Here is a 27,053-nt window from a genome sequence, read left to right as displayed (position 1 = left end):
CCAGGCTGACGGCTGCCAGTACAGTGGTGGTGGTGGGAGCCTCTCTCGCCTCCTCAACGACACTAAGCATGTCCAACTGCAGCTAAGCCTGCTCCCCACTGGCAAGTGGACATCCCCCGAGGGCTCCCAGAGCCATGTCTGACTGCCAGCTTAGGCCCAATCCCCCGGAGAGCAGGCCTATGCCATCAGGTGGTCATCCCCCGAGGGGTCCCAGACTGCAAGAGGGCACAGGCTGGGCTGAGGAACTCTCCTGAGTGCACAAATTTTGGGGCACCGGGCCTCTAGTAACAAAGAAAAAGAAAAAAGCGAGTATCTGGGTGGTGGGAATGGCCAGGGATAGGTCAGTGAGGGGGAAAGGAGACATATGTAATACTTTAAACAATAAAGAGTTTTTTAAAAGGCCATAAAAGAGACAAAGAAGGTCACTGCATAATGTTAAAGGTATATATCCAACAAGAGCATATAACCCTCATAAACATATATGCAACCAATATAAGTGTTCCTAAAAGAATAAAGAAAATCTTGGTAGACTTTAAGGGAGAGATTGATAGCAATAAAGTGCACTGGGTCTTTCTTTGGCCTGTGTAATTTTGATGTTGAAATACTATACTGAATTTTTGTTGTTGTTTTTGTATTATTCAGCTCCAGAAATATTTTGTTTCTTTTTATGTTTTCTTCCTTATCATTGATATTTCTGTATTGTCCATACATCATTGTTTTTTTACTTTGCCCTCATATTCCTTTAGTTCTGTTAGCATCGTTAGAACCTTTGTCTTAAAATAATGATCTAGTAAGTCAACCTCTTGATCTTCCTCAGGGACAATTGTTGTTTATTTCTTTTTTCTTCTGGATAGCCCATACCCTTTTGTGTTAGTTTTTCTTCTATGTTTTGTGAGATATTTTCAAAAGTTGACATTTAAACTTAAATTTTATAATGTGGTAACTCTGGAATTCAAATTCAAGTATTACCACACAACTTTTAGGAAGGCTATTACCAAAAATGAAAGAAGATAACATGTCTTAGTGAGAATGTGGAGAAAAGGGAAGGCTTGTACACTGGTGGGAATGTACAGTGTTGCAGTCTCTAGGAAACAGTTTTCAGTTTCCTCAAGGGAATAGAGCTACCATATTATCCAGCACTCTGATATTTATTAAAGAATTTTTCGCAATAGCCAAGGGATGGAAACAACCTAAATGCCCTCTGGAAGATGAATGGATAAAGAGAAAATAGTATATGCATGCAATGAAATCTTTTTCTGCTTTATAAATGAAGGGAAGTCTGCTATTTACAATGATATGGATGAGCCTGGAGGACATTATGCTAAGTGAAACAAGCCAGACACAGAAAGAGAAATAATACATGACGCCACTTTTATAAGGAATCTAAAATACAGTTACAGAAGGAGAGTATAGAATGGTGGTTGACAGGTACTATGGGGAGAAGGAGCAGGGGAGGCATTATTCATAAGATAAAGTGTTTTATTATGCAAGGTGAATAAATCTTAGAGATCTACTGTGTAAAACAGTGCCTGCAGTTGACAGTATTATATTGTACACTTGAACTTTGCTAAGAGTGTAGATCTATGTTAAGTATTCTTAAAATGAAAAATGATAAAGAAGGCCGGAAAAAACTTTGGAAGATGATTGATAGTATAGATTTTTCTGATTGTTTCACGGATGTATAATTATCTTCAAACTCATCAAGTTGTTTACATTAATTATATTCACCTTTTTTGGAAGTCAATGATACTTCAGTATGGCGATTTAAAATTTTTAAAATGATTTATAATATAGTTTTATTTGGTTGAGTTTTTACTTTTTAGATCAATGTTGATTTCACATCATCTTGATAATCTTGACAAGAATACTTTTCCAAGCTTATAGGATCCCATATTTATGGACCTAACCACATTCAAATTTCAGTAATTTTTGTTTATCCAACTATTTTTTTCTTTTGAGGATCATGCTTTATATTTGGAAGCATGCGTTAAAAAATTCATCTAGCACTTTTTAGTCTACCCATAACTTCAAACTCATTGAAAACACTAGGTATATCCAAGTTATCTAATATAGTGATGGTGTGCATTCATAATGTTTTCAGTCAAATGATCATGAATAAATAAATTTTAGAAAAAAAGGACTTTTCCATAATACATGTACTAGTAAAGTTTAATTTTTGTTTAAATTTTTTTGTAAATATTGTTTAAATTATTTTGTATTTTTTAATTGTAGTTGACATGCAATATTGTATTAGTTTCAGGTGACTAAACTAAATGTGACTAAGTATTGTATAGTGTCCCAAAAATGTATACACAAACTTTGAACAATTATAAAGGCAGTATTTACTAAAATGCATTTCATTTTCAAAATTGAACTATCAGATATTAAAGTGTGTGTACATATTTTGGGACATGCTATATGACTTCCTAAGTAATCATCAAGTGAATCTCAACCATCTGACAACACACATAGCTATTAGAATACTAGAGGCCCGGTGCACGAATTCGTACAACAGTGGGGTCCCTTGGCCTGGCCTGTAGGATTGGGCTGAAACTGGTTCTCCAACATCCCCCAGGGGGTCCCAGATTGCGAGAGGGTGCAGGCCAGGCCAAGGGACCCCACCAGTGCATGATCAGGGCCGGGGAGGGATGCAGGAGGTTGTCCAGCTGGTGAGGGACCGCAGGAGGGCTCCAGGGTGTGTTCAGCTCATCTCGCTCAGTCCCGATTGGCCAGATCCCAACAGCAAGTTAACCTACCGGTTGGAGCGTCTGCTCTCTGATGGTCAGTGCACATCATAGTGACTAGTTGACCAGCCGACTGTCTGCCCTCTGGTGGTCAGTGCATGTCAGAGCAAGTGGCTGAGTGGCCTTAGCATATCATTAGCATATTACACTTTGATTGGTTGAACAGATGACCAGACGAATAGACACTTAGCATATTAGGCTTTTATTATATAGAATTCCTGACTGTATTCCCTATGCTGTACTTTACATCCTCAAGACTATTCTATAACACCAATTTTTACTTTTTTTATATGTACAATTTTCATTGTTGATAGTATTACAAGTGTCTACCACATTGCCTGCTTTATTACCCACCTCCCAGCCTCTACCCCACCCCCATGTCTTCACCACCCTATTGCCCATGTATAGGGGCTATGCCTATCTATAATAATAAAAGCATGATATGCTAATTAGACCAGACATCCTTCTGGATGACCTTCTGGAAGAAGCTGAGGCTGCAAGAAAAGCCTGGGTCCTGGGTGCCTGCCGGCAGCTGAAGAAGAGCCCAGGTCCCAGGTGCTAAAGGAAGCCAGTGCTGGTAGCGGAGGAAAAAAGGTCTACTCTTGCATGAATTTGTGCATCAGGCCTCTAGTCCTTTATCATAAAAGCTTAATTTGCAAATAGACCAGACAGCAGAATGACCGATTGCTATGATGCACACTAACCACCAGGGGGGAGACGCTCAACGCAGGAGCTGCTGCCAGCCCACAGACCTCATGCCAGCCTAGGCAGGTGCCAGTGGGTGCCCTCTGATTGCACCACCCATCGCCCTGCAGAAGGAGGTGACTGGTGACAGTGGTGGGGGTTGGGGCTGGCCGGCGAGCGGGTGGCAGCAGGGGGCAGGGTCGGCCAGCAAGCCGGTGGTGCCAAGCCGGCCAAGGCGGGTGCCAGTGGGGGCCTTGCAATTGCCCTGCCAGTCACCCCACAGATCGGCCCTGATCGACTGGCCAGGCCTAGGAACCCTACCCGTGCATGAATTTCATGCACCGGACCTCTAGTAGATATATAAGTTCTTTGGTTTTTCTCTTCTTGTCCCCCCACCCCCACATCAAGGTAGCCAATCTGTTCCATGTCTCCCTGCATGTTTATTGGTCAGTTCATTTTGTTCATTAGATTCCACAAATAAGTGAAATCATGTGATATTTGTCTTTCTAAGATTGACTTATTTTACTGAGTACAATATTCTCCAGGTCTATCCATGCCGTCCCACAGGGTAAGATATCCCCCCTTTTAACAGCTGCATAGTATTCCATTGTATAAGTGTCCCACGGCTTTTTTATGCACTCATCTACTAATGGGCATTTGGACTGTTCCCAAATCTTAGCTATTGTAAATAATGCTGCTATGAACATAGGGATGCATATATTCTTTCTGATTGGTGTTTCAGGAGTTTGAGAATATATTCCTAGAAGTGGAATTACTGGGCCAAAGAGAAGTTCCATTTTTAATTTTTTGAGGAAACTCCGTACTGTTTACCATAATGGCTACACCAGTCTGCATTCCTACCAACAGTGCACAGGGGTACCCTTTTCTCTACATCCTCGCCAGTACTTGTTCGTTGATTTTTTTTATGATAGCCTTTCTGACTGGTGTCAGGTGATATCTCATTGTTGTTTTAATTTGCATCACTGGGATGATTAGTGACTTGGAGCATATTTTTATTTGTCTTTTGTATGTGCTCTTTAGAGAAATGTCTATTCAGGTCTTCTGCCCATTTTTAATTGGATTGTTTGTCTTCATTTTATTGAGTTGTATGAGTGGTTTATATATTTGGATATTAACCCCTTATCAGATGTATACTTGGTAACTATGTTCTCCCATACAGTGGGTTCCCTTTTCATTTTTTAAAAATATATTTTATTGATTTCAGAGAGGAAGGGAAAGGGAGAGAGAGACAGAAACATCAATGATGAGAGAGAATCATTGATTGGCTGCCTCCTGCACGCCCCCCACTGGGGATCGAGCCAGCAACCCAGACATGTGCCCTTGGCCGGAATCGAACCTGGGACCCTTCAGTCCGCCGACGCTCTATCCACTGAGCCAAACCGGTTAGGGTGGCTCCCTTTTCATTTTGATGATGGTTTCTTTTTCTGTGCAGAAGCTATTTATTTTGATGTAGTCTCATTTGTTTATTTTCTCCTTTATTTCCTTTCCCTAGGAGATGTATCAGTAAAAATTCAACTACATGAGATGTCTGAGATTTTACCACCTCTGTTTGCTTTTGGTTTCATGCCTCATATTTAAGTCTTTTATGCATTTTGAGTGTACACTTGTGTATGGTGTAAGTTGGTGGTCTTGTTTCCTCTTTTTGCACATGTCTGCCAGTTTTCCCAACACCATTTGTTAAAGAGGTTATCTTTACTCCATTGTATGTTCTTACCTCCTTTGTCAAATATTAATTGACCATATGGTGTGGGTCAATTTCTGGGGTTTCTCTTCTGAACTATTGGTCTACTGGTATATGCCAGTTCTTGTGCCAGTACCAGGCTGTTTTTGTTATAATGGCTTTGTAATATAGTTTGATATCCAATATTGTGAGCCCTCCAAATTTGTCTTTTTCCTCAAGATTCCTGCAGCTTTTGAGGTCTTTGATGGTTCCATATAGATTTTGGGAGTATTTGTTATAGTTTCGTGAAGTATGCCATTGGTATTTTAATAGTGATTGCATTGAATCTATATATTACTTTGGGTATTATAGACATCTTAATGATGTTAATTCTTCCAATTCATGAACATGGTATATCTTCCCTCTTTTTTTATGTTCCTCTATTTCTTTTTTCAATGTCATGTAGTTTTCCAAGTATAGGTCTTTTACCTCCTTGGTTAAGTTTATTCCTAGGTATCTTATATTTTTGTTGCAATGGTAAATGGTATTTTTTTTAGCTTCTCTTAATGAGAGCTCATTATCTATAATTATAAAAGCATAATATGCTAATTAGACCAGACGTCCTTCCTGACGAAGCCAGGGTTGTGAGAGAACCCTGAGTCCTGGGTGCGTGCTGGCAGCCACAGGAGAGGAGCTCAAGTCCTCAGTGCCTTTCTTCATTGTAAATAAAGAAAGAACTGGACAAAGTCTATGAAACATCTGTTTGCAAACATTGGACAACTGGCAATGCAGAATTTTGATCACTGAGAGAAGGGAAACAAAGGGAGAGAGACCTAATTTGTATGTCCCTGATTTTCTGCCTGGAGAAACTTTCTAGATCATACATAGTATGTGGAAGGGGTTTCTAAGCAGAGCATGGTGGTTTCACTGAGTTGGGGAAACAGATCAGGGATCAGGGAGGCTGCAGTGGTTGGACTTTGTGGCCCATTGTATCAGAGAGAAAGGCATTGCCCAGATAAAGAGCCCCAAATATCTGCATGGGATCTCACTGAGTCACTAGCTGCATACTGTGCCCTGCATACTTAGAATGAGATTTCAAGTGGTTGGTCCAAGAACAATTACTGAGAACAGAACAAACTACTAGGAAGCTATAGGCTAAACAAGTCCCAGCACTAACAAAGAATTGAGAGATGGTAGAGTTCTGATCCCACACAGTAATGAGAACTTTTTGAACATCTGGTATAGTTAATAGAGACCCCAGAAGGGCCATGCCTTGATACTAAGGCTAAATAGCCCTAGATTAAAGGCCACTATAAGTCCATACCAACAGAGCTTAAATTCAAGTCTTGAAAGCTGATCTGAAGGCAATTTAACTGTCTTTCAAGTAAAGCTGCTCTTTAAAAGAAGAACAAAAAATTTAGACACTTAGCAATTATTGGGAAGAAGAAGGAAAGTGAGAATCAAAATCAGGAAATATAAATAGAATAAAAAAAATAATGATCGAAAGCAGACAAGAATTTTAGACAGCTATTATAAATATGTTGAGGAACTTAAAGGAAAGCATGAACATAATAAGGAGATAAATAGAAGATATAGAAAAAAGCTAAGTGTGCCCTAGCTGGTTTGGCTCAGTGGATAAAGCATCGGCCCATGGACTGAAGGGTCCCAGGTTTGATTCCAGTCAAAGGCATATGCCTGAGTTGCTAATTTGATCTCCAGTGGAGGACATTCAGGAGGCAGCCAATCAATGATCCTCTCTCATCATTGATGCTTCTATCTCTCTTTCCCTCTGCCTTTCTCTCGGAAGTAAATTTAAAAATATATAAAATTGAAAAAAGAAAAGAGCAAAGTGGAACTTCTAGGAATAAAAGATCCTATGTAATAAAAGGCTAATATGCAAATCGACCAAACGGCAGAACAACAGGTTCCTATAACATTCACTAACCACCAGGGAGCAGACACTCATTGCAGGAGCTGCCCCTTGGTGGTCAGTGCGCTCCCACAGGGGGAGCACCACTCAGCCAGAAACCCTTAGCCAGACTCACAGCTAGTGAGCACAGTGGTGGTGGTGGGAGCCTCTCCTGCCTCCGTTTCAGCACTAAAGATATCCGACTGTCAGCTTAGGGGGAGCAGACCTAAGCCACCAGTCAGACGGCCCCCAAGGGCTCCCAGACTGCAAGAGGGTGCAGGCTGGGCTGAGGGACCCCCCTCCTCCAAGTGCACGAATTTTATGCACCGGGCCTCTATTTGGTGTATAAAAATGCCATTGATTTCTAGATGTTGATTTTGTACCCTGCTACATTGCTGAATTCATTTATTTATTAAGTCTAATAGTTTCCTGGTGAAGTCTTTAAGGTTTTCTATATACGATATCATGTAATCTGTAAATTATGAGAGTTTTCCTTTCTCCTTTCCAATTTAGATGACTTTTATCTATTCTTCTTGTCTGGTTGCTGTGGCTAGGACTTCTAGTGCTATGTTGAATAAGAGTGCTGAAAGTGGAAAGCCCTGTCTTGTTTCTGTTCTTAAAGGAAACTCATTTAGTTGTTAACCATTGAGTATTCTGTTGGTTGTAGGTGTGTCATTTATGGCCTTTATTATGTTGAGGTATAATGCCCCTATTCCCACTTTCTTGAGAATTTTTATCAAGAAAGGGTACAGGACTTTGTCTAATGCTTTTGGGGTTTGGGGGTTTTCTTTGGCACCTATTGATATGATCATGTGATTTTTATCTTACAATTTATTTCTGTGATGTATCACATTTATTGATTTGTGAATATTGTACCAACCTTGCATCCCCAGAATAAATTTTACTTGATCATGGTGTATGATCTTTTTAATATATTGTTGGATCTGATTTGCTAATATTTTGTTGAGGATTTTAGCATCTGTGTTCATCAGGGATTTTGACCTGTAATTTTCTTTCTTTGTAGTGTCTTTATCTGGTTTTGGAATTAAGATAATGCTAGGAGGATAGGTGTTAGTTTTTCTCTGAATGTTTTGTAAAATTTTCCTGTAAATCCATCTGGCCCAAGACTTTTGTTTGCTGAGAGTTTTTAAATTACTGCTTCAATTTCCTCATTGTTATTGGTCTACTCTGGTTTTCTGATTCTTCCTGATTGAGTTTTGGAAGGTCATATGTCTCTAGGAATTTGTACATTTTGCCCAAGTTGTCCAGTTTGATGGAATATAGTTCCCACAGTATTTATTTGCAATCCTTTGTATTTCTGGCTGCCCATTGTTAAATTGCTACTTTCATTTTTTATTTTATTTATTTGTGTGCCTGTCTCTTTGTTTCTTAATGAGCCTAGCTGGGGGTTGATCAATCTTGTATCTCTTCAAGGAACCAGCTCTTAGATACATTGATGTTCTGTACTTTTTAAAAAAATTCTCTATATCTGTTATTTCCACTTTGTGCTTTATTATTTCCTTCCTTCTACTTCCTCTGGGCTTTTCTTGATGTTCTCTTTCTAATTCATTTAGTTGTATGGTTGAATAATTTATTTGTGCTTTTCCTTGTTTCTTGAGGTAGGCCTGTAATGCTATGAACTTTCCTCTGAGGACTGCTTTCACAGTGTCCCATAGGTTTTGTGTGGTTGTGTGTTCGTTTTCAAATGTTTCCAGGAAGTTTTTTTTATTTCTTCCATGATCTCATTGTTAACCCATTTATCAATTGATAACATGCTATTTAGCCTCCATGTATTTGAGGGTTTTTTTATTGTAGTTGATTTCTAACTTCATGCTTGGTATTACATCAGTCTTCTTGAATATGTGTAGATTTTGTTTTATGCCTTAACATGTGATCTGTCTTTGAGAATATTGTATTTGCACTTGAGGAGAATGCATATTCTGTTGCTTTGGGGTGAAATGTTCTGTAAATATCAGTTAGATCCATCTGGTGTAGTGTATCAATTAAGGCCACTGTTTCCTTGTTGAGTTTTTGTATGGAAGATCTATCCAGTGGTGTCAGTGTGGTGTTGAAATCCAGTGCTATGACTGTATTGCTGTTAATCTCTCCCTTAAAGTCCGTCAAGTGATTTTTATGAACTTGGGTGCTCATATATTGGGTGCATATATGTTTACAAGGGTTATATTTTCTTGTTGAATCATTACCTTTAGTGTTGTGAATTGGCCTTCTTTGTCTATTGTTATGGTCTTTGTTTTGAAGTCTATTTTGTCTGATATGAGTATTGCTACCCCAGATTTTTTCCTTTCCATTTGCATGGAATATATTTTTTCATCCTTCACTCTCAGACTCTGTGTATCTTTTGTTCTTAGGTAGGCCTCTTGTAGATTATATATAGGGGTCATGTTTTCTTATTCATTCAGCTATCCTATGTCTTTTGACTGGAACATATAATCCATTTACATTTAATATTATTATTGATAGGTACTTATTTATTGCCATTGTTATTTTCTTTATGCCTATGATCCTTTCTCTCTCATTTTCTTCTTAAAGCAGTCCCTTTAACATGTCTTGCATTGCTGTTTTGGTAGTAATGTACTCCTTTAAGTGTTTTTTGTCTGGAAAGTTTTTATTTCACCCTTGATTTTAAATGATAGCCTTGCTAGATACACTGGTATTGGATTTAGACCCTTGATTTTCATTACTTGGATTACTTTATGCCACTCCCTTCTGGCCCAAAGTGTTTCTTTGTAAAGTCAGCTGACATTCTAATAGGAATTCCTTTGTAGGTAATTTTCTGTCTCTTTCTGCTGACTTTAAGATTCTTTCTTTGTCTTTAACATTTGCCATTTTGATTATGATGTGTCTAGGTGTGGGTTTCTTTGGGTTCATCTTGATTGGGACTCTCTGCCTCCTGAACTTGTGTGACATTTTCCTTCACCAGGTTGGGGAAGTTTTCTGTCATTATTTAAACAGGTTCTTGCTCACCTTCTTCCCCTCCTGGTATTATTCCTATAATGTGGTTGTTGTTACATTTCATGTTGTCTCAGAGCTCCCTTATACTGTCTTCCTGCTTTTTAATTCTTGTTTCTACTTGCTGCGCTAATTGGGTATTTATTTCTACCTTGTCTTCTAAATCACTGATTCCATCCTCTGCTTCATCCACTCTACTTTTAATACCATCCAGTGTATTCTTGATTCAGATATATTATTCTTCATTTCTGTCTGGTTCTTGTTTATGGCCTCTATTTCCATTTTCATGCTGTTATGATTTGCACTAATTTCCTTAAGAATCTTTATAACCACTGCTTTGAACTCTATATCTGATAGCTTGCTTGCCTCCATTTTGTTTAGTTCTTTTTCTGAAGATTCCTTTATTTGGGAATTCTTTGTCTCCCCACTTTATCTGTCTCTCTGTATTTGCTTCTGTGTATTAGATAGAACTGTTTTGCCTCCCAGTTTTTGTGGGATGGCCTTATGTAGAAAGTGTCTTGAGGGGTCTAGTGGTGCCATCTCTTTGTTCACCTGAACTGGATGCTCTAGGAATGCCTCTTGTCTGCATTATGTGGGCTCTCTTGTTGTAATTGGGACTTGATTTTTGATGTTTCGTTTGTGGAAGGATCTCCTCTCTGACTTGCTGCCAATCTCATCATGCCAGCTGTTATACAGGTGCTGACAGAACAGAATAAGACACAGTACTAAACCACAAAACCCCACAAAAATCAAACTACTCAATACAACAACAGGAAATACTAAGAATGAAAAAGAAGAGAAAGCAAAGCAAAGAAAAAATAAAAAGAATATTAAAAGACACACAGCCAAAAACAGCGGGAGTATAAAGAAAAAGGGAGGAAAAAGAAAATGAAAAAAAAAACCAAAAACTAAATCAGCAGTTCTCAACCGGTGGTTCACGACTCCTATGGCGGTTGAATGACCCTTTCACAGGGGTCGCCTAAGACCATCCTGCATATCAGATATTTACATTATGATTCATAACAGTAGCAACATTACAGTTATGAAGTAACAATGAAAATAATTTTATGGTTGGGTCACAACATGAGGAACTGTATTTAAAGGGCCAGAAGGTTGAGAACCACTGAACTAAATGGTAGCAAGGAGGAATCTAGAAGTACTATTATAATTGGGAAAAAGGAAAGGCAATAGAAAATAAGTGAACTAATAATGAATTTAAAATGTAGTGATAATGTAAGATATAGATAGAAAAAGTAAAATGAAAAAATGAGAAAAACAGAATAAGGAATAATAATAATAATAATAGACAAAAGTAGAATAGAATCAATGTGAAGAGAAAAATTAGGGATATGCAAGAAAAAGAGAACAAAAAAGGGGAAAATAAAAAAACCCACTCACACACACAGATAGAAAATCATAATTGCACACACTCAGATGGAAAACCGTTGGGTCTGCTATTTGTGGAGCTCACTGGATTTTGCTCTGATATTGTTGAGTCTGGTTCCTGGTGTGTCTATCCTGGGCCCCTTGGAAGCTTCTCTGGGGCAGGTCACGGTGAGTCACTGTCACTTTCTGGCCCTGGGCAGCCTGATAGAGGCCTGAGGAGTTGAAGCCCCTGGTAGTCCAGTGGGCGGGGAGAGGCCTGAGGAGTTGAAGCCCCTGGTAGTCCAGTGGGCTGGGACTCCTTAGTCCAGAGGCTGGGCTGCCTTGAGTCTCACAACTTGATTGTTCCTGTTCTGAGCTGCACTCCCTTCCCCTTCCCCCATAGAGCTGGGCTCTGCGGGGTAGCCTGGTCTTGGCTGGGATGGTTTGGTCAAACTTGTGTTGGGGTTCCTGCCAGTAGCTTGGGGGTGGTAGGCCCCTCCCCTCCTTCTAATGCCTCAGCTCTGTCTGCTTTGCTGGCAGCTCCTCTCTGCCACCTGCAGGGGCACAGACTTCCTGCCCCCACCGCTCCCCTCGCCTCAGGTCACTGCAGGTTGGGTCAGAAGCAGCTGTTTTGCCAAGAAAGAAGGGGCCTCCCTGTGTTTCAGGTGGGCAGGGCTGATCCTCCTTCCGTGAGCCACTGTCCAGCCCCTTTCTGCTCACCCAAAGGAGCTCCTCCAAGAAATAGAGGGGCCCCCAGATTCAGTGTCAAGTGTGTCCTCCAGGCCCCTCCAGTGCAGGCTGGGCCTGAGCTCCACTGCCCGGCCCTTCCCACTGGTGAGAGGAGCTTCCCAGGCTGCAGGAGGGTGGGTACCAGCGCTGCTCTATCCAGGGACTTCCGCTCAGGCTTCCCTGCTGCACCCACTCGTCTCCACAGCCAGTGCCCTCGGGCCTCCTCTCAGTCCCAGGCCTCCGGTCTCACCACAGATCTTCAGCCTCTTCAGTCTCCTCAGGTCCTCAGTTCTAGTAGGTCCAGGGCAGGGGAGGCCACACCCACCTCCCAGCCTTCAGCTTAGTTCCTGACCCCGATCCCTGGCACTGCAGCCAAGCAGCTGGCTCTAGGGCAGCACTGGCTGCACCACAGTGGTGGTGGTGGGTGAGTACAAGGCAGGGTCGTGAGTCCTGCTGGGTCTGTGGCAGTCATGTGGTGGTGGGTCCATGTGAGGCACACGGGTTGAGGCTGGGTACATGCCAGGTGCAGAGGTCCCGCTGGTGTCTGTTATGGGAGTACGGGTCTGAGTTGTGACCTCTGTGGGCTCACGGGTTCCAGTCAGGGTGCACATGGCTTTGGACCCAGGCCAAAGTGAGTTCAAATGGTGGCAAGGCTTGGCGCCTGACCACTGCCGCTCCCCGGGGCATCCTCCCAAGGAAGACCTCCTAAACCTTTCAAGGTGGCACCCTCTCCAAGCTGAAGCTGTGCCCAGGGAGTCACTGTGGTGGTAGCAGAGGCTTCTTGTGCCCATAGTACAGGGTCCCACTGCTGTTTCCTTAGGTGCACGGGTCCAGGCCTCGTCTGTGGTGGGTGCTAATTTTTACTTCTTAAGCCCTCACCTTTTTCATGCATCTGCCCCAACCTGCCTCCCATCTGGCAACCATCAACATGTTCTCTGTATTTATGAGTCTTTTTTAGTTCTGCTTGTTCATTTATTTTGTTTTTTAGATTTCATTGTTGAAAGATATATATATATATATATTTATTGCAATCGTACTGTTCATATTTTTATATTTTCTTTTTCTTCTTTTTAAAGAAAACTCACATTTCTTTTAATACTTGTCTGGTGGTGATGAGCTCCTTTAGCTTTTTCTTGTCTAGAATGTAAGTGATAGCTTTGCTGGGTAGCGTAATTGTGGTTGTAAGTCATTGCTTTTCATCACTTTGAATATTTCTTGCCACTCTCTTCTGGCCTTCAAAATTTCTTTTGAGAAATCAGCTGCACAGTCAGATGGGCTCTCCCTTGCAGGTAACTATTTGCTTTCCTCTTATAGCTTTTAAGATTACCTCTTAGTCTTCAACTTTTGGCATTCTAATTATGATGTGTCTTGGTGTGGGCCTCTTTGGGTTCATCTATTTGAAACTCTCTGTGCTTCATGGACTTGTATGTCTGTTTCCTTTACCAGGTAAGGAAGATTTCTATCATTATAATTTTTTACATAGTTTTTCAATTTCTTGCTCTCTATTTTTTCTGGCACTATCATGATGTGAATATTTGTATGATTGAAGTTGTCTCAGAGGCTCCTAAACTATTTTCATTTTTTTCATTCTTTGTTGTTGTTGTTCTAATTGGGTATTTTTTGCTTCCTTATATTCCAAATTTCTGATTTGATTCTCAGCTTCATCTATTCTACTGTTGATTCCCTGTACATTATTCTTCATTTAAGATAATGTATCCATCATTTCTGATTGGTTCCTGTTTATGGTATCTATGTCCTTCTTTATTCTGTTGGAGTTATTACCAAGTTCTAAGCATCCTTATAATGAGTGTTTTGAACTCTGCATCTACTAAATTGCTTGTCTCCATTTTGATTACCTCTTTTTCTGGAGTTTCATTCAGTTCTTTCATTTGAGACATGTTTCCTTGTTTTCTCATTTTGGCAGCCTATGTTTATTTCTATGTATTAGGAATAGTTGCTATGTATCATGGGCTTGGTTGCATGGCCTTATGTAGTAGGAGTCTTGTGGTGTCAAGTAGCACAGCCTTCTTGTTCACCTGAGCTGGGCATTCAGGTAACACCACTTGTGTGGCTGTGTACTCCTTTCTGTTAGAGTTGAGCCTTGATTGCTCTTGGCAAGTCAATGGGAGGGATTTACCTGCAGGCAGGTTGGCTGTAAGGAGTGGCTGTGACCATTTGGAGGATCAGCTATATAGGGGCCCACCCCTCAGAGCAGGGTTTACTTCAGCAGGGCTGTAGTGCCCACCAAGCCACCTCCTGGATGTTTCACTTGAGGAGGTGGTTGGATGGTGCTTATACCTGGTCTGAAGCTGTCTACCAGGTGAGCTGGCCCTCGGCCTCCCGGGAGGTGCAGGCCAAGATCAGCGGCTGCCTGTGTTCTCTTCTGGGCCACGTCGCATGAACTACACAGTGACCTTCAGGTGGCTGCTACTTGTGCTGGGCTTAAAGTTGTGAATCAAGTCCTGCTGCTGCTGCTAGTCCAGACCTGGGGTCACTTAGCAAGAGGTACAAGTTCAGATGCTCCTTTTTCGGGAGATTTTCGGAACGTCTGAAGCATGAGCCAAGATAGGATGTTTGTATGGAAAAGTCACTGGAAACAGCATGGGTGGGCCCACAAGTTCGGTGGAGTGGCATCTCAGGAAATGATGAACAATGATAGTGAGATTGATAGAGATTCAGATATGGCACCCATCTGCTAAGCCGGGGGGCGGGGAGAAGGGACAGGCTCAGAAAAGGAACACTGGCCTCTGCCAGCACTTCTGTCTGGGAGAAAGCTTCCTCTAGCTCTGGCCCTGATACCAGATGATTCAGTTCCTCTCCATATGTCCCTGGTGCCTTTCAATTTGATGCCCCTTCTGTGGAGCTCAGAGGGGCTGAGTCAAAGTTCCTATGCTGGCCCTTTAAGAGGGATGCCTGGGACTCCAGCAGCTCTCCTCCTCACTCAGCCACAATCCTTGAGGCCTGGTGTGGAGCTGGGATCCCTCTCTCCTGAGAGGAGATGGGGAAGACTTTTTCAGCTGAGCTATTCCTCTTGGTTTTTATCTGCCACAGGTGAGTATGAGACCAGCACAATCCGCATCTCCACCCATCCTACCAGTCTTGATGTGGCTTCTTCTTTATATCCTTACCTAGTGACCCAGTGCATGGATTCCTACGCATTGAAAGGAAATTAATTAGAAGGTGGCTGGCAGGGCAGTACTGGGTGATATAGGCCAGACACGCCCTGGAGCCAACCTCCTGCAGTCCCTCCCCAGCTGGCCACACCTGGGGCAGTGCCGTTATTCAAAAGAGCGTCTGCAGAGTGAGCGGGGTCCCTCCAGCAGGTGGGGTCCTTTGGCCTGGCCTGCAGAGATTGGGTGGAAACTGACTCTCCAACATCCTCTGGGCAGTGATGGCGAACCTATGACACACATGTCAGAGGTGACACACGAACTCACTTTTTTGGTTGATTTTTCTTTGTTAAATGGCATTTAAATATATAAAATAAATATCAAAAATATAAGTCTTTGTTTTACTATGGTTGCAAATATCAAAAAATTTCTATATGTGACATGACACCATAGTTAAGTTAGGGTTTTTCAAAATGCTGACACGCCGAGCTCAAAAGGTTCGCCATCACTGCTCTGGAGGGTCCCGGACACAAAGGCAAGTGTACAGTAAACCAGATTCAGGGCCGATAGTGCCCCAACAACAACATAACCCTCGGCCCAAGGTGCCTCTCTGGTTTCAGGGTGCATCACCCGAGAACTGCTGCTGCCAGCTAACTGCAGCTCAGCAGCTCCTGCATTAAGCATCTGACCCCTGGTGATCAGTGCCTGTCATAGCAACTGGTCGGGCAGTCAGACACTTAGCATATTAGTCTTTTATATAGATAAAAAGTTTTTTGTAATTCATTATTTTGCATATTACTTAAAACTGACCTTATAATTTTCATTTGTAGCCCATTTGGCTGCTTCTGCTGGAAGTTTCCTATATTTTGCCAGTTTCTTTCCATTTAAATCCATTATTGGTAACTATGGACAGATAAACATCACCAAAAAGGTGGCTGCCTGTCTCAGCTCAAATGTTGCACTGGCACTGGGGATTAATCTTCTGCTCAACTTAGAAATAAAGGGTAAGTGTTTGCCTTGAAAATTTTGCCTTTACTATTTGATTCCCAGAAAGGTAGAATAAGGCAGGGTGTGTGAGACAGTGGGTAAGAAGGTAAGAAATGTAACAGATATTATTTATTCCCAGATTTTCTTATTTTTTATAAAGACAATTATGGTAACTGTAAAAGAAATCAGAAATGTGTAAAATTAAAAGTTCCCATCACTTCACAATAAACCCCCAGTTATACACTCGAATAAAATAATTTTAAACTTTCTAATCTACACCGTGCTATATTTACCTAATGCTTTATATTTTCCTCTTCCCATATAGACACACTCCTTTTTTATTACAAAGCTGTATATTTCATTGTGAAGAAGTACTATAATTAACTAGCTTTCTCAATGCACATTTAAGTGGTTTCCATTTTTTTGCTATTACTCTCATAGTACGTATATATTTGCTCATACAAAATGCATACTAATATAAAAAATTACAAGATATAAAAATGCTATCTTACAAAGTATTTGTAACTTAATTTTTTCTGATTATAATTATTACTTTAATAAGGCTAATAATAAGAAAGATAACCATATTTATTAGTAAATTCTTCAGATTTGAGGTACAGAATTTGGTTACCACATTCATATTGGATTTATCTACATTGCTCTCCTCAGATAAGGCTGACCCAGACAAAAATCCACTTAGCCATTGCCAGTGTTATGATTAGCTATAGTGAACCTGCTCCTAAAATCACATGCTCAGGAATCCACTGTCACTGATGGAACCCTTCATAGATTTGGCTTGGTTGGACTCCATTAAACTAGAATGGAGACTCATAGTTTCATAATAGGATCCAAATTGCTGTTTTCATTGTACCTATTTTTGTCTATAAAAAACAACCATTAGTTAACAACTCCACTGATCTCATCAGAGAAGTCTAAGTGTACAGAAACTCTCCAGCTTGTGGTGACAGACAATAGCTTCCCAGATTCTGTCTTTCATGTGAAAACTTGACTTTATCATTGACAACATATACAGGTGTGGGCAAAAGTAGGTTTACAATTGTTCATATGGAAAAATACAAACAAATAATTTAAGAATAACCTTTTGTGTACTCACTACTGTAAACCTACTTTTGCCCACCCATGTATACTGTCAGTCAGATTTTAAGCACTTGATTATTAGCTAATCAAAAAAGCTTCTGGAATATTATTAGTACTTCTTTTAGTTCTTCATTGTTGAAAGTATTATATATCTTTCTCTCCTTTTTCCCCCATTAACCTCTCCCCGCCCACTCCCACACCCCAGCACAAGCCCTCATCTCCCCACTGACTGTGACCATTGGTTATGCTTGTATGCATGCACACAAGTCCTTTGATTGATCTCTTATCACCACCCCCTCCTAAGTATCTCTGCCTTCCTTCTGAGGTTTACTAGTCTGTTGGATGCTTCTCTGTCTCTGGATCTATTTTTGTTCATCAGTTTGTGTTGTTCATTATATTCCACAAATGAGTGAAATCATGTGCTATTTATCTTTCTATGACTGGCTTATTTCACTTAGCATAATGCTCTCCTGGTCCATCCATGCTGTTGCGAATGGTAAGAGTTCTTTCTTTTTTACAGCAGCAGAGTATTCCATTGTGTAGATGTACCACATTTTTTTAATCCACTCACCTGCTGATGGGCACTTAGGCTGTTTCCAAATCTTAGCTATGGTGAATTGTGCTGCTGTGAACATAGGGGTGCATATATCCTTTCTGATTGGTGTTTTTAATTTCTTGGGGTATAGTCCTAGAAGTGTGATCACTGGGTTAAATGGCAGTTCTATTTTTAATTTTTTGAGGAAAGTCCATACTGTTCTCCACAGTGGCTGCACCAGTCTGCATTCCCACCAGCAGTGCATGCGTGTTCCCTGTTCTCCACATCCTCACTAGCACTTGTCATTTGTTGATTTGTTGATGATAGCCATTCTGACAGGTGTGAGGTGATACATAATTGTCATTTTGATTTTTATCTCTCAGATGATTAGTGGCTTTGAGCATGTTTTCATATGTCTCTTGGCATTCTGTATGTCCACTTTCAAAGTGTCTATTTAGGTCTTTTGCCCATTTTTTTATTGGATTATCTTCCTTTTGTTAAGTTATATGGGTTCCCTATAAATTTTGGAGATTAAACCCTTATCTTATATAATAAAACCCTAATATGCAACTTGACCGAACAGTGGAACAACTGGTGAAACAATCACTATGATGCGCACTGACCAACATGGGGCAGACGCTCAACGAAGGAGCTGCCCCCTGGTGGTCAGTGCATTCCCACAGGTGGAGCACCGCTCAGCCAGAAGCCAATCTCATAGCTGGCAAGTGCAGCAGCTGTGGCAGGAGCCTCTCTTGCCTCCACTGCAGATGGGTGGTAAGGAGCAAGGGGTCCAGGACTGTAAGAGTCTCGAACTGCGAGAGGGATGTCTGACTTCCAGCTTAGGCCCATCCCCCGAGGATCAAGCCTCAGCCAGCAGGTGGACATCCCCTGAAGGGTCCCCGACCAGAAGAGGGTGTAGACTGTGCTGAGGGAATCCCCCCTGAAGTGCACAAATTTCGTGCACCGGGCCTCTGAGTTGGATATAAGATTGGCAAATATGTACTCCCATGCACTGGGCTTTGTTGTTGTTTTGTTGATGGCTTCTTTTGCTGTGCAAAAGCCTTTTATTTAGATGTAGTCCCAGTTGTTTATTGTCTCATATTTTGCTGTCTATGGCTTCTTCTAAGATTTTTATGGTTTTTTTCCATCTTATGTTTAAGCCCTTGATCCATTTTATTTTTGTGTATGGTTTAAATTGGTAGTCTAGTTTCATTTTTTTGCATGTATCTGTCCAATTTTTCCAATACCATTTATTGAAGTGACTGTCTAGACTCCATCATATGCTCTTGTCTCCTTTGTCAAATATTAATTGAACATAATGGCTTGTGTTGATTTCTAGGTTCTCTGATCTGTTCCATTGGTCTAAATATTTGTTCTTGTGCCAGTACCAGGCAGTTTTGAGAACAGTGACTTTGCAATATAGCTTGATATCTGGTATTGTGATCCCTCCAACTTTCTTTTTCTTTCTCAGGATTGCTGCAGCTATTTGGGGTCTTTTTTTACTCCAGATGAATTTTTGGAGAGTTTGTTCTAGGTCTTTGAAATACTCCATTGGTATCCTAATGGGGATTGCACCGAATCTATACATTGTTCTGGGTAGTATGGGCATTTTAATGATGTTGATTCTACCAATCCATGAACATGGTATATTCTTCCATTTGTTCATGTCTTCCTCTATATCTTTTTTTAAAAATTGAATCTTTATTGTTCAGATTATTACATTAGTTACTCTTTTTTCCAACCATAACTCCCCTCCACCCAGTTCCCACCCCACCCTCCGCCCTCACTCCCCACCCACTGTCCTCATCCATAGGTGCATGATTATTGTCCAATCTCTTCCCTCACCCCACACCCCTTCCCCCCCCCCCCCCAAGAATAGTCAGTCCATTCCCTTTCTATGTCCCTGGTTCTATTATAATCACCAGTTCATACTGTTTATCAGATTATTTATTCACTTGATTTTTAGATTCACTTGTTGATACATGTGTATTTGTTGTTCATAATTTGTATCTTTACCTTCTTCTTCTTCCTCTTCTTAAAGGATACCTTTCAGCATTTCGTATAATACTGGTTTGGTGGTGATGAACTCCTTTAGCTTTTCCTTATCTGTGAAGCTCTTTATCTGACCTTCAATTCTGAATGATAGCTTTGCTGGATAAAGTAGTCTTGGTTGTAGGTTCTTGGTATTCATCACTTTGAATATTTCTTGCCATTCCCTTCTGGCCTGCAAAGTTTCTGTTGAGAAATCAGCTGACAGTCGTATGGGTACTCCCTTGTAGGTAACTGATTTTCTTTCTCTTGCTGCTTTTAGGATTCTCTCTTTGTCTTTTGCTCTTGGCATTTTAATTATGATGTGTCTTGGTGTGGTCCTCTTTGGATTCCTTTTGTTTGGGGTTCTCTGCACTTCCTGGACTTGGAAGTCTATTTCTTTCACCAGGTAGGGGAAGTTTTCTGTCATTATTTCTTCAAAGAGGTTTTCAATATCTTGCTCTCTCTCTTCTTCTGGCACCCCTATAATTTGGATGTTGGTACGCTTGAAGCTGTCCCAGAGGCTCCTTACACTATCTTAGTATTTTTGGATTCTTTTTTCATTTTGCTTTTCCAGTTGGGTGTTTTTTGCTTCTTCGTATTTCAAGTCTTTGACTTGATTCTTGCGATCCCCTGGTCTGCTGTTGGGAGTCTGTATAATGTTCTTTATTTCAGTCAGTGTATGCTTAATTTCTAGTTGGTCCTTTATCACAACATCGAGTGTCTCATTAGATTTCTTGAGGATCTCACTACATTTATCAGCGGCTTCTAGACAGTCCTTTAAAGACCTTAAAAGTGTGGTTTTGAACTCTATATCCAACAGTTTGCTTTTCTCCAATTCTGTTGTTTGTGTCCTGTTTCTTTGTCTCGGCATTTTTTATGCTTTGCTGTGTCGATAGAGTGCCCTCAGCCGCCAGCCCGCTCCACATGTACTCCGCACCTTAGTATTTTACTTCAGCATTGCGCCTCCTCTGAGTCTCGGTATGGTTTTCTCTTTCCTCCTAGTTGTAGAACTTCCACTCAGCCAGCCTTCCTGTGGTTCTGGATGATGTCCGTTCTGTCTTTTAGTTGTATTTTTGAAGTGGTTGTTCGAGGCAGCAAACTCCGGTGTTTACCTATGCTGCCATCTTGGTTTCTCCTTCCTCTATATCTTTTTTCAGCATCCTATAGTTTTCTGAGTACAGGTCTTTTACCTCCTTAGTTAAGTTTACTCCTAGGTATCTTTTTTTGGGGGGGGAGGGGTGCAATGGTAAATGCCTTTTTTTTTTTTTAGTTTCTCTTTCTGTGAGTTCATTATTGGTGTATTTTTTAAAAAGCCACAGATTTCTGGGTGTTAATTTTGTATCCTTCTACATTGCTGAATTCGATTATTAAGTCTAGTAGTTTCTTTTTAAAAAAAATATATATATATATTTTATTGATTTTTTACAGAGAGGAAGGGAGAGAGATAGAGAGTTAGAAACATCGATGAGAGAGAAACATCAATCAGCTGCCTCCTGCACACCTCCTACTGGGGATGTGCCCACAACCCAGGTACATGCCCTTGACCGGAATCGAACCTGGGACCTTTCAGTCTGCAGGCCGACGCTCTATCCACTGAGCCAAACCGGTTCCGGCAAGTCTAGTAGTTTCTTGATGCAGTATTTAGGGCTTTCTATGTACAATATCATGTCATCTGCAAAAGAAGACAGTTTTGCTTCTTTTCCAATTTGGATGCCTTTTATTTCTTCTTCTTGTCACATCACTATGGCTAGTACTTCCAATACTTTGTGTAACAGGAGTGGTGAAAGTGTCCATCCCTTTCTTGTTTCTGTTCTTAGAGAAAATGGTTTTATTTTTGCCCATTGAGTGTGATGTTGACTGTAAGTTTGTAATATAAGGCTTTTATTATGTTGAGGTATGATCCCTCCATTCCCATTTTGCTGAAAGTTTTTATCAAGCAAGAGTGTTGGATTTTGTCAAATGCTTTTTCTGCATCAATTGATATGATTATGTTTTTCTCTCAATTTGTTTATGTGATATATTATGTTTATTGATTTGTGGATATTGTACCAGCCTTGCATCCCCAAAATAAATCCCACTTCGTCATGGTATATGGTCTTTCTAATGTAATGCTGGATCCAGTTTGGTAGGATTTTGTTGAGGATTTCGCACTTATGTTCATCAGGGATATGGCTTGTAATTCTCTTTATTTTGTCTTTATCTGGTTTTGGAATTAGGGCACTGGTGTGTTCATAGAAAGAGCTTGGAAGTATGCCTTCCTCTTGAATTTTTTGGAATAGTTTGAGAAGGATAGGTTTTAGTTCTATGAATGTTTGGTAAAACTCCCCTGTGAAGCCATTGGGAGCAGAGATTTTGTTTGATGGAAGGTTTTTATTACTGCTTCAATTTCTTCCATAGTTATCAGCCTATTCAGATTTTTTTTTATTTTTCCTGATTGAGTTCGGAAGATTGTATTTTTCTAGGAATGTTTCCATTTCATCTAGGTTGACCAATTTGTTGGAATAGAGATGTTCACAGTATTTTTTTAATAATCCTTTGTATTTCTAAGGGGTCTGATATTACTTCATTTCTTTCATTTTTGATTTTGTTTATTTGGGTCCTCTCTCTTGCTTCTTGGTGAGCCTGGATAGTGGTTCATCAATCTTGTTTATGCGTTCAAAGAACCAGCTCTTTTTTTTGTCTCTATGTTATTTATTCCCACTCTGATCTTTATTATTTCCTTCACTCTGGGCTTTTCTTGTTCTTCTCTTTCTAATTGTTCAAGTTATAGAGTTAGATTATTTATTTCCAGTTTCTCTTGTTTTTTGAGGTATGCCTATCATGCTATGTACTTCCCTCTTAGGACTGCTTTTAGTCTGTTCAATAGATTTTCAATTGTAATTTCATTGTCATTTGTTTGCAGAATGTTTTTTTATTTCTTCTTTGATCTCTTTGCTAATGCAATCATTGTTAATAATATGCTCTTTAGCCTCCAAGTGTTTGATTTTTTATTGTTTTTATTGTAGTTGATTTCTAATTGTATGCCATTGTGATCTGAGAAGTTGTTTGATATAATTTTAATCTTCTTGAATTTATAAAGACTTAGCCTGTGTCCTAATATGTGGTCTATCTTTGAAAATGTCCCATGTGTACTTGAGAAGAATGTATATTCCATATTTTGGGGGTCAAATCTTCTGAAGATGTCAATTAAGTCCATCTGACCTAGTGAGTCGTTGTTTAAGATTTCTGTTTCCTTGTTGATTTATTTAAGATTTATCCAGTGATGTCAGTGAGGTATTAAAGTCCCCTACTATGGTTGTATTGCTTTTGATCTCTCTCTTGATATCTTCCAGAAGTTTTTCTTTTATGTATTTGGGTGCTCCTGAATTGGGTGCATATATGTTTACCATAGTTATATCCTCTTGTTGGGCCGATCACTTTAATATTGTGAAGTAGCCTTCCTTATCTTTTGTTATGGGCTTCACTTTAAGGTCTATTTTGTCAGATGTAAGTATTGCTACCCCAGCTTTTTTTCATTTCCATTTGCCTGAAATTTTTTTCCATTCTTTTACTTTCAGTCTTTGTGAGTCTCTTGTTTTTAGGTGGGTCTATTGTAGATGGCAAATACATGGGTCATGTTTTCTTATCTATTCAGCCACTCATTATCTTTTGATTGGACCACTTAATCCATTTATGTTTGAAGTTATTATCAATAAGTACTTGTTTGTAGCCATTTTTATTCTTATGCCTGTGTTCCTTCTTCCCTTTCTATTTCTTCTTTTTAAAACAAGCCCTTTAGTATTTATTGCATTGCTGGCTTGGTTGTGATAAACTCCCTTAGCCTTTCTTCGTCTGCAAAGCTCCTGATTTCCCCTTCAATTTGAATGATAGCCTTGCTGGACAGAGTATTCTTGGATTCAGTCCCTTGCTTTGCATCACTTTATATACTTCATCCCATTCCCTTCTGGCCTGATGTATTTCTGTTGAGAAATCATTTGATAATATAATGGGAGATCCTTTGTAGGTAACTCTTTGTCACTCTTTTGCAGCCTTTAAGATTCTCTCTTTATCATTAATGTTTGCCATTGTAATTATGGCGTGTCTTGGTGTGGGTCTTTTTGGGTTCATCTTGTTTGGGACTCTCTGTGCTTATGTGACTTTCTTCCCCAAATCAGGGAGGTTTTCTGTCATTATTTTTCAAATAGGTTTTCTAATCCTTGCTCCTCCTCTTGTCCTTAAGGCACCCCTATTTTACAGATGTTGCTTCATTTTACGTTGTCCCAATGCTCCCTTAAGCTCCTCTCCTGCTTTCTAATTTTTTTCTCCAATTGCTGTTCAGATAGGGTGTGTTTTTCTGCCCTGTCTTCTAACTCACTGATTCAGTCCTCCACTTCTTCTAGTCTACTGCTGAAACCTTCCATTGTGTTTTTTATTGTAACTGTATCATTCTTCATTTCTTCTTGGTTCTTATTTTCTTATCCAGCCAGCTTAGGAACTGTATGACCCTTACTCTGAATTCTTTTTCGGACATATTGCTTTCCTGAATTTCATTTAGTTTATTTTCTGATGATTTCTCCTTTTCTTTCCTTTGTGGGTTGTTTATTTGTCTCTCCATTTTTGCTGTCTCTTTGTATTTTTTTCTATGTAATGTGAGTTGCTGTCACTTTCTGGCCCTGGGAAACCTGCTTGTGGCCTGAGAATTTGAAGCCCTTAGCGATCCAATGGTCCAGGATTCCTTAGTCCAGAGGCTAGGTCTGCCTTCAATTTCATGCCTTTGTCTCTGCTCTGAGTTGTGTTCCTTTCCCCTATGGATCTGGTTCCTCAGTTGTCCAATGCAGGTGCTCGGGGTCAGCAGGAGCACGTACACACTTCTTCTGGTATATGACTCCATCAGGGTCCCTGAAGCACTGATTCCAAGTGTGTGGCAACAGGGTGACCTGGGTCTGGACATGCAGAGTCCCTGAAACTCCAGGTCCAATGGGGTCCTAAAGTGCCCAGCCCCTGAAGCGGGAGCCCTAGATGCAGGGACCAGTGCACAGAATCCAGTTGTGGTGTTGCTGGTGCTGGAAAGCAAGTGGTCCCTGAAGCTCCGGATCAGGCACGCAGAATGCGGACCAGCATGAGGTCCTGAAGCTCTGGGTCCAGTCACGCAGTGTCCACACACGTAGGGTGCTGGCACAGCGACCAATCACTGGTGTGTGGGGGTCCTTGAAGCCCCAGGTCTGGGCATGCACCCACCTGGAGTGTATGGGGTTCTGAAGTGCTGGGCCAGGCCTGCGGCTACCAGGCATGCTGGGTCCGGGCATGGAGTGTCTCTGAAGCTCTGGTTCTGTGCACGAGGAATGGACACACAGTGTCCAGGCGAGCCAGGTCCTAGGGATGCTGGCATATGGGTTGCTGGCACAGCGGCTGGGCACTGGAGTGCTTGGGATCCTAAAGAGCCACATTCAGGCGCACCACCACCGGGTGCTCACAGGGTCCTGAAGAGCCAGGTCAGGCATGCAGGGGAGACGCAGAATGTTGGAAGTCTCTCTGTCCTGCTGTCCCTCCTAGGAGCTGCCAGCGAGGTAGGGTGCCACTCACTGCATGGGTGGCAGACAAGCAACTCCCTGCGTGGTGCGGGGTGGTGTCAGGGGGCAGTCTGGGTGTTGATGTCACTGTGCTTTTGGCCTCTATTGCTCCCTTTTCAAGATGGCATAGACTCTGCCCCAAGCCAGCAGCAGGCCCATTTCAGTAGCAGGGGCTCCATGTCCAGGAGAGCCCTTTCCACCAGTGCCCAGACTCCTGTGAGATCTAACTGTCCCTCACTCACCCCCACACACCACCACACCCATCCACACCTGCCCCTCTTGCTCCTTTACTCACTCACACACTCTCCCTCACTGCCATCCTGCTGACCACCACGTTGGGATATCCCATAACTTAATTTTAGTTGCTTTTACAATAATCTTTAAAAAGAAATCAATTTCTCTGATGGTGCATGAGTTTTCCTCCATCCTTTCCAATAATACATTACACTACTCTCATTTTAAAAACAAATATAACTTCTTTATTTCCTATAACTAATTTTCCTCCAAACTCTGCACTACTGGGCTGAAAAAATGTCAGTCTAACTCAGTGACTTATTCATGTTCTGGATGAGTCAGTCTTCCAGACATCTCTTCTCCTTTTATTCTTCAAAGTTATATGCATGTGGGTGGGAATTTAAGAATCTCTTATGGTAGCTGAATATAGAGACCTCCAGTCTATGTGGTGTCCTATGGAATTTTTGCCTCTGGTAGAATACCAAGACTGACCTGAGTGTGATTATTTATGGCCCATGTAGCACAATGTACTGGTAGCTAATCTGTTAGAAATGTGATTCTGGCTACTTTTCTCATCTGGGTCTCTGCCGCTGTCTGACTCTCTCTGAGAATCTTTAGCTTTCACAAACACTTAGAAAGTTCTGCAAGCTCTGACTTTTAAGACACAAGGAGCCAGTACACTGCCTTAGGCCCATGTATCTAGCTGCCTAATTTTGCCAGTACCAGTGCCACAATTACACACTGTTGGATATTTCTACATGATACCCTGAATGATTCTGCAGGGTCTCCCTGAAATTGGAAAACCTAGGATCCATGTACCTGTTCTCCATCCCTTTTATTCTATTTTTACTGTGGGTCTAGGAGTGTGCCTTTCCTCCTTGTCTTTCTTTCTAGAATAGACTTCCTTTCTAAAATGACATTTGCATTGTTAGCTTCCCTAATTTAATGTAATCATTTTGTCAGTCTTTTCCAAGAAATCCTTTCATACACAGAGTCATAAAGATAATAATCTTATAATTTCTTCTAAATTTTATGTATGTCCATTTTTACATTTGGATTTTCAATAAGCATAGAGTTGATACATCTGTTTATTATGAGGTAAGAACTTAATTATTTTCAATAGGAAAATGGAGCTATTACAATCATTTATTGGATAGTTTGTTCTCTGTTGGCTTCTAATTCCACCTTTGTTTTACACCAAGTTTCCATAGGTGCATGGATCTGTTTCTGGTGGTCTTTTCTGTTTTATTGGTCTTTTTTCATTTATTTCTTCTGTTAATACCACAATGTTTTTACTCATTATTGCTTTACAACAAGTTTTAATATGTTAGTCTTATACATATACCTGTTCTTTAGTTACTCTTGTCACTTTGCTCTCTTCTTGAATTTTAAATTATTTTGTCAAATCCAATGAAAATTTTTGTTGG

General features: G+C 40.7%; 1 protein-coding gene across 1 annotated transcript in view; it reads left to right on the top strand.

Moving 5' to 3' along the window:
• LOC139009403 (phospholipid-transporting ATPase ABCA3-like) overlaps positions 1 to 27,053 on the top strand; it is a 383,929-nt gene that overhangs the window by 97,765 nt on the left and 259,111 nt on the right. Inside the window, exon 8 of the mRNA XM_070413702.1 lies at positions 16,023 to 16,196. Coding sequence (XP_070269803.1) covers positions 16,023 to 16,196 — 174 coding nt within the window. The remainder of the gene's footprint in view (positions 1 to 16,022; positions 16,197 to 27,053) is intronic.

The sequence above is a fragment of the Myotis yumanensis genome, unplaced genomic scaffold, assembly GCF_028538775.1.
Source record: "Myotis yumanensis isolate MYYU_CA2020_CCGP unplaced genomic scaffold, mMyoYum1.0.hap1 SCAF_4, whole genome shotgun sequence".
NCBI classification, from domain to species: Eukaryota; Metazoa; Chordata; class Mammalia; order Chiroptera; family Vespertilionidae; genus Myotis; species Myotis yumanensis.
This window is presented reverse-complemented; position numbering and strand designations above follow the sequence as displayed.